At 42.2% G+C, this 15,125-nt stretch overlaps 1 protein-coding gene across 4 annotated transcripts in view; it reads right to left on the bottom strand.

Moving 5' to 3' along the window:
• The window catches only part of LOC139367235 (rho GTPase-activating protein 12-like), an 89,162-nt gene that overhangs the window by 19,836 nt on the left and 54,201 nt on the right, over positions 1–15,125 (bottom strand). For all 4 annotated transcript variants that reach the window (XM_071105461.1, XM_071105460.1, XM_071105459.1 and 1 more), the window contains exons 3-6: positions 10,305–10,577; positions 6,142–6,285; positions 1,489–1,569; positions 372–494 (exon numbers count right to left, since the gene is read on the bottom strand). In XM_071105461.1, the coding sequence (XP_070961562.1) occupies positions 372–494; positions 1,489–1,569; positions 6,142–6,285; positions 10,305–10,577 (621 nt within the window). The remainder of the gene's footprint in view (positions 1–371; positions 495–1,488; positions 1,570–6,141; positions 6,286–10,304; positions 10,578–15,125) is intronic.

The following is a 15,125-nucleotide window of genomic DNA, read 5'->3' as shown; positions in this document are numbered from 1 at the left end:
CAAGGCCAAGAGCATGCAAAGTGACAACATACTGGCCAGACTGACCACCTGTTGTGCTGACCAGACAAACTACTGACCAGATGGCTAAGATAGGGTTCAAGAACACTCTTACGGAGCAGCGTCAAACTTATTTACAGCATCAAAACAAGTGGTAACTGGTGACAACCAGGGTTGGTGTCAGAACCATTCAATTCAGTCAATTCATTGAAAAGCATTGAAATTTCAGTTTACTTCTGTATTTGACTAAATTAAAGTGGAATTGACCCAAACCCTAGTGGTGACAGGAGTAAACACTGCCTGCATGTAAACAGAGTTGCCGATAGAACAGGAATGTAGGATACACACAGACAGAGCATGTGGTCTTACAGTACCTTGTCGCTGAGGTCTAGTACGTAGGTGCTGTGTCTCCACTTGGTCAGGACAATGGGGTCTGACAGTTTCCTCTCCAGGCTACGACTCTTGGGGGGATCACCTGGCTGAGGGGACACATTGTACTGGATGGAGGGAGCAAGGGAGTGAGAGGGAGGGTGAGAGAAAGGGAGTGAGAAAAAGAGAGCGAAGGGGAAGGCAGTGAAGAAAGTCAGAGGAAGGGAGAGAGAAAGAGGGTGGGCGAGGGTGACAGAAAGAGGTCCAGGTAAACCTGGACCGTTATCCACTGATAACAACACCAACAGAGTAAAGGTCCTAGAAGAGGCGTGGCTTGGGGATGTATCCAGTATCTCTTCTTCATACCTCTCCTCTGATGGCCCAGCGTATCATCAGTAACCCATCAGTAGGATCCCTTTCAGACAGAAGGCGCCCCCCACTGTCTACTTCCAGGGTTGCTAAAGGATACCACCACACCCAGCCTATCTACTTGTCTGTCTGCCTGCATCCCTGCGTGTGTCCACTCAGCCCGTCAGTTGGCCAGCCAAATGAACGCTAATGCCTATTCTCTACTCGTCTGATCTCCACTTAACCAACACGAATACAGGAAAGAAACTAGCCACTAAGTCACTTTCAGGTACATTAGGACACAACCTCTGCTCCATCAATGGACTACAGGTGTCCAGACCAGTTAAAGTGAAAAGACAGAGACTGATGACTAGATCACAGAGGAGGAAATAGACTGACGCACCAAGAAGTAGGTAGTGGTGTCATACGAGGCAAAACCAAAATCAAGGAAGAATCTCAATTGCATACTCCTAGCGTCCGCTCTCCTCACCTCTTTCTCAAAACCCATAAAATGAGAAAGCCAGAGGTCCCTCCCCTCTGGCTTTCTCCTCCAATGGGTTTTGAGGAGGCGAGGAGAAAGGACGTGAGGAGTATGCAATTTAGATTCTCCCCAATTGGATGATCACTAGTAGAAGTAATTCTGGGACAAATCCTCATTTACACTCGAGTACAATTTTTTCTTAGTCGTGCATTTATGTCAATGATTCAATATATGTGGAAGTTAGGAATTTGCCCATACAAATAAATTAAAGACATTCAAATCTGTTGACTTACTTTGGGTAGTTCCCATTCAGACCTGGAGCCGTCTGAGCTGTAGTAGTACGGCCTCCCCTGCTCGTCCACGTGCTTTATCCACTACAAACAAACTCGAATGAGCACTGAACACAGTTTCATAATTCATATGGACAATAATACACCGTAAAAATACAGAGCAATGGGTTATCGATGATGACCGGAAAACGGATTATAGATGGTAGAAAGTTTCAAATAAAGAAGTGAAGAAATGTTCTCTCGATCAAGTAAGAGAAATCAACAACCCAAAATCCCCACAGTCAGTCCTCCCAATGGTATGTGTGGGATAACGCACAGTATTAAATAGAGCCATGACTACATGGAGCTCTCTGCAACACCAAATAACTCAAGCTAGCAATAAAAACAGTTTTTTTTTTTTTACGATAAAAGAACACCACACAAAGGGGACTGTGAAGAGACACAGCCATTATATATAGTACCAGTCAAAAGTTTGGACACCTACTCATTCAAGGATTTTTCTTTATTTTTTACTATTTTCTACATTGTAGAATAATAGTGAAGGCATCAAAACTATGAAATAACACATATGGAATCATGTAGTAACCAAAAAAGTGTTCAACAAATCAAAATATGTTTTTCAAAGTAGCCACCCTTTGCCTTGATGACAGCTTTGCACACTCTTGGAATTCTCTTAACCAGCTTCATGAGGAATGAAGTCTTGAAGGAGTTCCCACATATGCTGAGACTTGTTGGCTGCTTTTCCTTCACTCTGCGGTCCAACTCATCCCAAACCATCCCAAACCAATTAGGTTGAGGTCGGGTAATTGTGGAGGCCAGGTCATCTGACGCAGCACTCTATCACTCCCCTTTGTCAAATAGCCTTAAACAGCCTGGAGTTGTGTTATGGGTCATTGTCCTTTTGAAAAACAAATGATAGTCCCACTAAGCCCAAACCAGATGGGATGGCGTATCGCTGCAGAATGCTGTGGTAGCCATGATGGTTAAGTGTGCCTTGAATTCTAAATAAATCACAGACCATGTCACCAGCAAAGCACCCGCACACCACCACACATCCTCCTGCATGCTTCACGGTGGGAACCACACATGCGGCGATCATCCGTTAACCTACTCTGCGTCTCACAAAGACACAGCGGTTGGAATCAAAAATCGTACATTTGGACTCATTAGACCAAAGGACAGATTTCCACTGGTGTAATGTTCATAGCTCGTGTTTCTTGGCCTAAGCAAGTCTCTTCTTATTATTGATGTCCTTTAGTATTGGTTTCTTTGCAGAAATCCGCCCCCCCCGAGTGGCGCAACGTTCTAAGACACTGCTTCTCAGTGCAAGAGGTGTCACTACAGTCCGTGGTTCGAATCCAAGCTGCATCATATCCTGCCGTGATTGGGAGTCCCATAGGGCGGCGCACAATTGGACCAGCGTCATCCGGGTTTGGCCGGGGTAGGCCGTCATTGTAAATAAGAATTTGTTCTGAACAGACTTGCCTGGTTAAATAAAAAAAATAAAAAATTGACTATGAAGACCTGATTCACGCAGTCTCCTCTGAACAGTTGATGTAGAGATATGTATGTTACTTGAACTGTGTGAAGCATTTATTTGGGCTGCAATCTGAGGTGCAGTTACCTCTAATGAACGTATCTCTGGGTCTTCCTTTCCTGTGGAGGTCCTCACGAGAGCCAGTTTAATCATAGTCCTTGATGGATTTTGCGACTGCACTTGAAAATGTTCAAAGTTCTTTCAATTTTCTGGATTGACTGACCTTCATGTCTTAAAGTAATAATGGACTGTCATTCCTTTTTGCTTATTTGAGCTGTTCTTGCCATAATATGGACTTGGTCTTTTACCAATTAGGGCTATCTTCTGTATACACCCCTACTTTGTCACAACACAACTGATTTTGCTCAAACGTATTAAGAAGGAAAGAAATTCCACAAATTAACAAGGCACATCTGTAAATTGAAATGCATTCCAGGTGTAAGAATGTTTTAAGATAATACACAACGCAGAGGACTAGAGGTCAATAGGGAATTAACAATCAATAGAAATTGTGGTTTTCAGTTCAACATCTGGTTAGAATCTGTGTAGGAGTTTCAGTCCTTGACTCATAGCTACGTGTGGCAAGATCTCATTGTTCTGAATCGTCTATCCATTGAGCCTGAAACAGGATACTTGTTATTAGGCCATTGGCACAATTTTACTGCAAGGAATTGTAATTGGTCAACCACAGGCTAGGTTGGAGGGTTATAAATTACATCTTGTCATTTTGTTCTGTGGAGAATCACTGAGGACAGGGAAGAATGAACATCTACGTTCCAGCATAACATCTATGATTTGTTCTCTTTGAATAAACCTATTTTTCTCCCCCTGATTTGCTTTGGGGTCTGTGTTATTGAAGAAAAACATCAACTGCTAACACAGGTGACTACGTCATGAAGCTGGTTGAGAGAATGACAAGAGTGTGCAAAGCTGTCATTAAGGCAAAGGGTGGCTACTTTGAATAATCTCAAATATAACATACAGTTGAAGTCGGAAGTTTACATACACTTTGGAGTCATTAAAACTCGTCTTTCAACCACTCCACAAATTTCTTGTTAACAAACTATCGTTTTGGCAAGGCGGTTGGGACATCTACTTTGTGCAAGTCATTTTTCCAACAATTGTTTACAGACAGATTATTTCACTTATAATACACTAACAAAATTCCAGTGGGTTAGATGTTTACATACACTAACTTGACTGTGCCTTTAAACAGTTTGAAAAATTCCAGAAAATAATGGCATGGCTTTAGAAGCTTCTGATAGGCTAATTTACATAATTTGAGTCAATTGGAGGTGTACCTGTAGATGTATTTCAGGGCCTACCTTCCAACTCAGTGCCTCTTTGCTTGACATCATGGGAAAATCAAAATAAATCAGCCAAGACCTCAAAAACAATATGTAGACCTCCACAAGTCTGGTTCATCCTTGGGAGCAATTTCCAAACGCCTGAAGGCACCACGTTCATCTGTACAAAAAATAATACGCAAGTATAAACACCATGGGACCACGTAGCCGTCATACTGCTCAGGAAGGAGACGCGTTCTGTCTCCTAGAGATAAACGTACTTTGGTGCGAAAAGTGCAAATCAATCCCAGAACAACAGCAAAGGACCTTGTGAAGATGCTGGAGGAAACAGGTACAACAGTATCTATATCCACACTAAAACAAGTCCAATATTGACATAACCTGAAAGGCCGCTCAGCAATGAAGAAACCACTGCTCCAAAACCACCATAAAAAAGCCAGACTACGGTTTGCAACTGTACATGGGGACAAAGATCGTACTTTTTGGACAAATGTCCTCTGGTCTGATGAAACAATAATAGAACTGTTTGGCCATAATGACCATTGTTATGTTTGGAGGAAAAAGGGGGAGGCTTGCAAGCCGATGAACACCATCCCAACCGTGAAGCACGGGGGTGGCAGCATCATGAGGGATGAAAATGATGTGGATATATTGAAGCAACATCTCAAGACATCAGTCAGGAAGTTAAAGCTTGGTCGCAAATGGGTCTTCCAAATGGACAATGACCCCAAGCATATTTCCAAAGTTGTGGCAAAATGGCTTAATAAGGACAACAAAGTCAATGTATTGGAGTGGCCATCACAAAGTCCTGACCTCAATCCTATAGAACATTTGTGGGCAGAACTGAAAAAGTGTGTGCGAGCAAAGAGGCCTATAAACCTGACTCAGTTACACCAGCTCTGTCACGAGGAATGGGCCAAAATTGACCCAACTTATTGTGGGAAGCTTGTGGAAGGCTAACCAAAACCTTTGACCCAAGTTAAACAATTTAAAGGCAATGCTACCAAATACTAATTGAGTGTATGTAAACTTCTGACCCACTGGGAATGTGATGAAAGAAATAAAAGCTGAAATAATATATATTTTTATTTTACCTTTATTTAACTAGGCAAGTCAGTTAAGAACAAATTCTTATTTTCAATGACGGCCTAGGAACAGTGGGTTAACTGCCTTGTTAAGGGGCAGAACGAGAGAAATCACTCTACTATTATTCTGACATTTCACATTCTTAAAATGAATTGGTAACTAACCTAAAACAGGGAATTTTTAAATGTCAGGAAAGGTGAAAAACGGAGTTTAAATGTATTTGGCTAAGGTGTATGTAAACTTCCGACTTCAACTGTATCTTTTGATTTGTTTAACACTTGTTTGGTTACTACATTATTCCATGTGTGTTATTTCACAGTTTTGATGTCTTCACTATTAGTCTACAATGTATAAAAATAAAGAAAAACTCTGGAATGAGTAGGTGTGTCCAAACGTTTGACTGGTACTGTATATATTGTATTGTAATTTGAACTGTACTATGTATTAGACTTAGATTTTGTGTGTATGTACTGATATGTAGACTGTGTGTGATGTTTTAAATGTATGCATTTCAGTCCTTGACTAATAATGTCCTTTACTATGTATTATGTCATGTTTCATGTAGACCTCAGGAAGAGTAGCTGATGCTTTTGCAGCAGCTAATGGGGATCCTTATAAATACCAAATACCCGCCCCCATTAACCCATGATAACAACCTTAGCCCTGGAAGGAGTGACAGAGAAATGGAGAGAGTGAAACCAACGGAGGAGAGGAGAGCCCCAGTACCTTCTCATGAGTATGTTCACAGACATAGAGGGTGTGTCCGTGTACATCCAGTTCCTCTGACCAGCCTCTAGGGGGAGATCCATACTGACTGTCTGACTGACTGGAGTACGTGCTGCTGTGACAGTTCTCCTCGGAAGACAGGGGCTGCATGGGGGGGGTGAGAAAGAGAGACCATTGTGATTTTGGGAGAACAGAGAGGTTTTTTCAGAGTCATATGTAGATCGATTGATTGATTGATTGATTGAAAGGGGGATACCTAGTCAGTTGTCCAACTGGATGTATACAACTGAAATGTGTCTTCCGCATTTAACCCAACCCCTCTGAATCAGAGTGGTGTGGGGGGCTGCCTTAATTGACATCCACGTCTTCGGCGCACGGGGAACAGTGGGTTAACTGCCTTACTAAGGGGCAGAATGACATGTTTTTACCTTGTCAGCTCTGGGATTCAATCCAGCAACCTTCTGGTTACTGGTCCGACGCTCAATTGCTCATTTTGCCTTTAGAATAGTAAGTAGTGAATGATCAATGATGCAGCTGTAGAGTGGGCAAGTATCTATAATAACAACCTTAATTAAAAAAGGAAAATGCCCAACCACCACAAAAAATGCAACAGCTCCCAGGAAAAGGAGACATTGGTCAACTATGGATATTTGTGTTTATTTCCCAGCATTTCATGTGGCAAGTTGGAAACAAAGTACTCAATCTGATAGTTCCTCCCTGGTTGAAATACATAACCACCTCATGGGGGCAGTGTTGTAGCACTAACACTACATGAAATCCAAACTAAGAACACTCTTACGGACTTCGGTCTCATTTTACTACCTTACCAGGAAATATTTCCACTCATCAAAATAACACCAACTTGCTTCCCTGCCCTCAGTTACCACAACACAACTTTTACAGTTATGTGGTAATCGACTATTCCTCTATATGCCTCTAGAAATACAGTACTTAATGCTTCCCATGGTAATATAGATGTAAACTACTGCCATGCAGAGTAGATACAGGATGCGTTTCAAATGGCATCCTATTCCCTATTTAGTGCACTACTTTTAAAACGGCCCTGGTCAAAAGTCGTGCTCTAAATAAGGAATAGGGTGCCATTTGGGACGTACAGGGTGTATTCTTTGCTTCAGTCAGCCGTGGCATTACATCTGATGAATCATAAATATTTGGTCTAACTGGTACTTAAATATAGTACTGCTACAGCTTGAAACCTACTTCAGTCCTGGCCTGGTTTCATTTAACACAGTCACACTCTCACCTGTTACAGAAACACAGGGAGAGAGATGGAATAGGATCTGGACTACCACTGGGCCAGACCAGACCGGTCACCAGACCACTACCTTGACCCTCAACACCTGAACCTGGGACCCACAGCCACCTTTCAGAGCAGTTGGTTGATTTCAATATTGAATTTTAAAAGCCTGTTATGAAATGAAGTGCACTCTAATATAGACCATATGGAGAATTCAGTAAATCAGAATTTTCGTATGAATAAAGGCTTGCTAAAGTGCCAAAATTCAGCATTTTGACATGTCCCTCTGTCAACCTTTTGTAAATTCTAGGGATATTTCAACCCACTTAATCCAAATTTCTCAAATTTTCACCATTATTGTAAAAGCCTAGTCATTTTGCTGCTTTGGCAAAGTCATTACTGAAGATTATTATTTATATTGATGTGATTAGTGATGCATTTACGTCTGTCCATCATTTTAAATCCAACCCTGTTATGCAAACAACTTACCCCTTTAAAATAATGGACCATTAAACCAAGTTAAATTATTCACAGCAGGTGACATTGTTTGGGTCTTCTGAACAGCATGGTGGAAAAGGAAGTAAGTCTTCTCTCTTTTTTTGGCCTGCAGTACAGTGCCTTCAGAAAGTATTTACACCCCTTGACTTTTGCCACATTTTGTTGAGTTACAGCCTGAAATGAAGATTGAGATTTTGTGGCACTGGCCTACACACAATACCCCATAATGTCAAAGTGGAATCATGTTTTTAGAAATGTTTTTTTGAAATTAATTTAAAATGAAAAGTTGAAATGTCTTGAGTCAATTTGTATTTAACCCCTTTTTTTATGGCAAACTTAAATAAGTTCAGGAGTCAAGATTTGATTTAAAAGTCACATAATAAGTTGCTTGGACTCACTATGTGTGCAATTATAGTGTTTAAAATTATTTTTGAATGACTACCTCATCTCTGTACCCCACAGATACAATTATCTGTAAGGTCCCTCAGTTGAGCAGTGAATTTCAAACACAGATTCAAAACACAAAGACCAGGGAGGTTTTCCAATGCCTTGCAAAGAAGGGCACCTATTGGTAGAAGGTACAAAAAAAAGAAGCAGATATTGAATATCACTTTGAGCATGGTGAAGTTATTAATTACACTTGGTGTATCAATACACCCATTCACTACAAAGATACAGGCGTCCTTCCTAACTCAGTTGCTGGAGAGGAAGGAAACCGCTCAGGGATTTCACCATGAGGCCAATGGTGACTTTAAAACAGTTACAGAGTTTAATGACTGTGATAGGAGAAAACTGATGATGGATCAACATAGTAGTTACTCTACAATACTTACCTAAATTAAAGTGTAAAAAAGGAAGCCTTTACAGAATAAATATTCCAAAACAGCAAAAAAGTACATCTGCAAAAAATGTGGCAAAGATATTAACTTTATGTCTTGAACACATAGCGTTATGTTAGGGGGAAATCCAAGAAAACAAAATCACTGAGAACCACTTTTCATATTTTCAATAATGATGGTGGCTGCATCATGTTATGTGTATGCTTGTCATTGGCAAGGACAAGGGAGTTTTTCTTAGGATAAAATGAAACAATAGAGCTGAGCACAGGCAAAATCCTAGAGGAAAATCTGGTTCAGTCTGCTTTCCACCAGACACTAGGAGACAAATTCACCTTTCAGCAGAACTATGACCTAAAAGACAAGGCCAAATATACACTGGAGTGGCTTACCAAGATAACATTGAATGTTCCGGAGTGGCTTAGTTACAGTTTCGACTTAAATCTGCCTACAAAATCTGTTAGCAAGACCTGAAAATGGCTGTCTGGGATTGATCAACAACCAACTTGAAAGAGCTTAAAGAACTTTAAAAAGAATAATGTGCAAATATTGTACAATTCGGTTGTGCAAAGCTCTTAGAGACATACCCGGAAAGACTCACAGCTGTAATCGATGCCAAAGGTGATTCTAACATGTATTGACTCAGCGGGTTAAATACTTATGTAATAAAGATGTTTTTTTCTTCTTCATTTTTTATTTTAATTGTATTTTTTACTTATGTTTAGATTTTTATTGTGTAGATCATTGACATTTTTTACAATTAAATCCCACTGCGTAACAACAAAATGTGGAACAAGTCACTTTCTGGCACTGTAGGCACTGTATTTATAATTGTTTTATCATCTTTGACTGATGTGGATGAGCTCAACATGTCAACCCTGTTTGTTCAATTAATGTTCTGAACATTTTTATTTGACACAACTTTCATTATGTGTGGGACATATGTATAATCCTTAATTTCATGAACACCAGCTGATGACATGCGCTTCACCACATGAGGAGTAATGTTCGATCGTCACCTAAAACCTCAACTCTGTTAGCATCAACCCTGTTCGTAACTTTATCCGTTTGATATTAAACTGTATGAGTTTACTGAACAAGGGATACTTGATCAATGAGAAAATATTGGATTTCTCATGCTTTTAAATAATAATTAGGTTACATACAGTAAGTGTCCGTAACAGGGTTGACAGACAGTGTGGTACAAGTGCAGATAAAATGCTCTTAGTTCAAAATACTTTATTGCCTGAGATGGTGTTTTTCCGTAGGCTAAACATATCCTCCATGCAATTGAATGTTATTTTAATATCTTAAAAGTTTGCATGTACAAAAGGCACCCATTGCGTGGAACGACCCAGATGTTGACACAATAGGATACAGATAGATTAGGTAGACTGTAAATCAGTGGCAGGGGTCAACATGCTGGGTTAAACTTCCTCAGTTGGATCCAAACCAAACTATTTTCCCCTCTTTACTTACAGCTCAGCTTCTGCTCTGACTGCATCTACAACATGCCAGTCAATGGAATACGGATCTGTTTTGTTGGGGTGCACAGGGAGTGTGTTACCTACCTCCATCTCTCCCATGCCATGGGGGTCTCCCCGACTACTACTGGTACTGCCACTAGCATCCCGTGCACGGGGCGGTTTCCACGTGCGCTCCCCGGTGGCTCTGTTATAGTAGAAGTGTCTACCGGTGAGGTCCTTGTGGGTCTCCCAGTCCCCAAGGATGTGCAGTGGGGTGCTGGAGGGGAGGGTGGGCAGGCTGGACTGGGAGATCTTCAGCTCCTGGAGGTTGGTGTAGATAGGGGACTCGGGCCGGCCTTGCCCTATCGGAGACGTCGTCTGTAGAGGGGGGAGAGAGAGAGGGGAGAGGTTAGTCTCTTGTGAAATACTAACAGAGTAGCATGGCCAGCATGCACTGACCAGAGAGGTTACATTTATGGGGAATTATGGAGGTACATTACAGAGCAGAGAAAGAGAAAGAGAGGGCAGTTTTAGATGAGGGATCCAGAATAAATAGAGAGAAGGAGAGGTTAACCCTGAGATAACTACGGAGTACAGAAAGAGGAAGGAGGGGAGAGGGTAGATTCAGAGCACAGACACAGTGATGTAGTCTGCACGGCAAGGCAGGAAGGAGAAGGAGGATGGGTAGCTTTGGCAATCAGACACATGTGGTAAGGATGGACGTTGCAACATGCTGTATCCATCTGTTTCTAGCCCAGTGTCGAAACGAAATATGCTGCATGGTATCCTATATACTTCAACTGTTGTTAAGCTAACCTTTTTCTGAGGCCGGTCAAATACGTTATTTTGTGGCAAAATCCAAACACTGTGCAGCAACATTACTTTTTCATCACATTCGAAATAAAAACATTAGAATAAGATTCAATATTTAGCATTATTGGACATTGATTGCCCATAACTGGGTTAAATACAATGCTCACATTAGGAGAGAATGATTTATAGAAGAGAAGGCAGAGGATAATGATCATAGGAACTGGAAATGAAGGGGTGTTGAAAAGAGGAAGCGTTTAGACAGATAGGAAACCCTCCTAGTGCTCTGGGTCGTATCACTCAAGTAGCCAAGAGTCGGCAGTGATATCAACTGTCAATCTCTAAACCAAAGTACCCACTGATAACGGAGTGGAGACAAACAAACCTCTCAGCCAGCAAGTTCTACAAAAAAGTTCTAACCTGGAATTTAGAAAGTTTAAACAATAACGAAACAAGGGGATTCCAGGCTACAAAACTCTAAAAACTACATCAGACTGTAAAAATTGGACACACAAATGATAGTTGATGATATTGTCAAGACAAGAAACAAAAAGACAGCATGTTGCATAACAGTGCTGGGTGACCCTGTATTTTGAAATAAACATGCAGAAAGCAAAATCTACAAAACGTGCAGAAAGCAAAATGCCTGTGTATTTAGTGTGAGTGGGAAACAGAGTTGGTTTTGTAAACAGTTTAAGATGCCACTCTGTCTGGCCCATACATCAAACACAGTCAGCGAGTTTTGGTTTCCATGACTATGGAGAATCCAAATGTACCACTGCAGAATAATATTTTGATTTTGGAGTTCGATCGTTGAGGTGGAGGTACAGTAGTGGTAGCCAGACTGTTGTCTCTGTTTTGGGCCCAGGGTCAAACTAACATTGTGTAAAGTGGTATTCACAGAAGTCGTCGCTAGACCTCGACAGAAAACCACCTGAAAACTTGAGCTGTATGTACTGTACAATGGAACCAATAGAATAATCCCAAAAGTGCAAACTCCAAGTTAAATCAAGTACACCTCAAATACATACAATAGACCCACTATCACAGCTTATTGTGAAATAGACACTAATTATGTATTAAAAATAAATTTTTGACAGGCACACGGAAAAGTATTACATGATTTTCATCACAACGCATTTCATGTTTATTACACGATTTTCTTTCTTCATAACACATTCGTGAGTGGGATAGCTGCCGTTACTGTCAACATCTCTCGCCAACGTACAATCATTGGACATTAAATTAGACGAGGTACGATGACGAATATCTTACCAACAGGACATCAAAAACTTATGTTTCACGGAATCGTGGCTGAATGATGACATGGATATTCAGCTAGCAGGATATACGCTGCAACGGCAAGATAGAACAGCACACTCTGGTAAGACGGAGGGTGGTGGTCTGTGTATATTTGTAAACAACAGCTGGTGCACAAAATCTAAGGAAGTCTCTAGATTTTGCTCGCCTGAAGTAGAGTATCTTATGATAAACTGTAGACCACACTATTTGCCAAGAGAGTTATCATCTATACTTTACGTGGCTGTTTATTTACCACCACAGACAGACGCTGGCACTAAGACCGCACTCAGTCAGCTGTATAAGGAAATAAGCAAACAGGAAACCGCTCACCGAGAGGCGGCGCTCCTAGTGGCCGGAGACTTTAATGCAGGGAAACTTAAATCAGTTCTACCTAATTTATATCAACATGTTTTATGTGCTACCAGAGGGGGAAAAATTCTAGATCACCTGTACCCACACACAGAGATGTGTACAAAGCTCTCCCTTGCCCTCCATTTGGCAAACCTGACCACAATTCTATCCTCCTGATTACTGCTTACAAGCAAAAACGAAAACAGGAAGCACAAGTGACTCGATCTATAAAAAAGTGGTCAGATGAAGCAGAGGCTAAACTACAGGACAGTTTTGCTAGCACAGACGAACATGTTCTGGGATTCTTCCGATTGCATTGAGGAGTACATCATCAGTCACTGGCTTTATCAATAAGTGCATCGAGGAAGTCGTCCCCACAGTGACTGTACGTACATACCCCAACCAGAAGCCATGGATTACAGGCAACAATCGCTAAAGGGTAGAGCTGCCGCTTTCAAGGTGTGGGACTCTAACCCGGAAGCTTTTAAGAAATCCTGCGATGCAATCCGACGAACCATCAAACAGGCAAAGCGCCAATACAGGGCTAAGACTGAATCGTACTACACCGGCTCCGACGCTCATCTTACGTGGCAGAGCTTGCAAACTATTACAGACTACAAAGGGACGCACAGCCACGAGCTGCACAGTGACACGAGCCTACCAGACGAGCTAAATCACTTCTATGCTCGCTTCGAGGCAAGCAACACTGAGGCATGCATGAGAGCATCAGCTTTTCCGGACGACTGTGTGATCACACTCTCCGCAGCAGACATGAGTAAGACCTTTAAACAGGTCAATATTCACAAGGCTGCGGGGCCAGACAGATTGCCAGGACGTGTGCTCCGGGCATGTGCTGACCAACTGGCAGGTGTTTTCACTGACATTTTCAACACGCCATGAAGTGCTTTGAAAGGCTGGTAATGGCTCACAACACCATTATCCCAGAAACCCTAAACCCACTCCAATTTGCATACCGCCCAAACAGATCCACAGATGACGCAATCTATTGCACTCCACACTGCCCTTTCCCACCTGGACAAAAGGGACACCTACATGAGAATACTATTCATTGGCTGCAGCTCAGCGTTCAACACCATAGTACCCCCAAAGCTCATCACTAAGCTAAGGATCCTGGGACTAAACACCTCCCTTTGCAACTGGATCCTGGACTTCCTGACGGGCCGCCCCAGCTGGTGAGGTTAGGTAGCAACCCATCTGCCACGCTGATCCTCAACACTGGAGCCACTCAGGGGTGCGTGCTCAGTCCCCTCCTGTACTCCCTGTTCCCCCATGACTGCATGGCCAGGCACAACCACAACACCATCATTAAGTTTGCAGACGACACAACAATGAAGAGACAGCCTGTAGGGAGGAGGTCAGAGACTTGGCCAGGTGGTGCCAGATTAACACCTATCCCTCAACGTAACCAAGACTAAGAAAGATGATTGTGGACTACAGGAAGAGGACCGAGCACGCCCCCATTCTCATCGACGGGGCTGTAGTGGAGCAGGTTGAGAGCTTCAAGTTCCTTGGTCTCTACAACACCAACAAACTAGAATGGTCCAAACACACCAAGACAGTCGCAAAGATGGCACAACAAAGCCTATTCCCCCTCAGGAAATGAAAAGATTTGGCATGGGTCCTCAGATGCTCAAAAGGTTCTACAGCTGCAACATCGAGAGCATGGTTGCATCACTGCCTGGTACGACAACTGCTCGGCCTCCAACCGCAAGGCGTTACAGATGGTAGTGTGTACGACCCAGTACATCACTGGGGCTAAGCTGCCTGCCATCCAGGACCTCTATACCAGGCAGTGTTCGAGGAAGTCCCTAAAAATTGTCAAAGACCCCAGTCACCCCAGTCATAGACTGTTCTCTCTACTACCGCATGGCAAGAGGTACCGGAGCATAAAGTCTAGGACCAAAAGGCTTCTCAACAGCTATCACCTCCAAGCCATAAGACTCCTGAACAGGTAATCAAGTTGCTACCCAGACTATTTTCATTGTCCCCCCCCAACCCCTCTTTTACGCTGCTGCTACTCTCTGTTTATCATATAGGCATAGTCACTTTAACTATACATTCATGTACATACTACCTCATTTAGCCCGACTAACCGGTGCCCCCGCACATTGGCTTCCTGGACTATCTGCATTGTGTCCCGCCACCCACCAACCCCTCTTTTACGCTACTGCTACTCTCTGTTTATCATATACAGTGCCTTGCGAAAGTATTCGACCCCCTTGAACTTTGCGATTTTTTGCCACATTTCAGGCTTCAAACATAAAGATATAAAACTGTATTTTTTTGTGAAGAATCAATAACATGTGGGACACAATCATGAAGTGGAACGACATTTATTGGATATTTCAAACTTTTTTAACAAATCAAAAACTGAAAAATTGGGCGTGCAAAATTATTCAGCCCCTTTACTTTCAGTGCAGCAAACTCTCTCCAGAAGTTCAG

This window comes from Oncorhynchus clarkii, chromosome 15 (genome assembly GCF_045791955.1).
Source record: "Oncorhynchus clarkii lewisi isolate Uvic-CL-2024 chromosome 15, UVic_Ocla_1.0, whole genome shotgun sequence".
Classification (NCBI taxonomy): Eukaryota; Metazoa; Chordata; class Actinopteri; order Salmoniformes; family Salmonidae; genus Oncorhynchus; species Oncorhynchus clarkii.
This window is presented reverse-complemented; position numbering and strand designations above follow the sequence as displayed.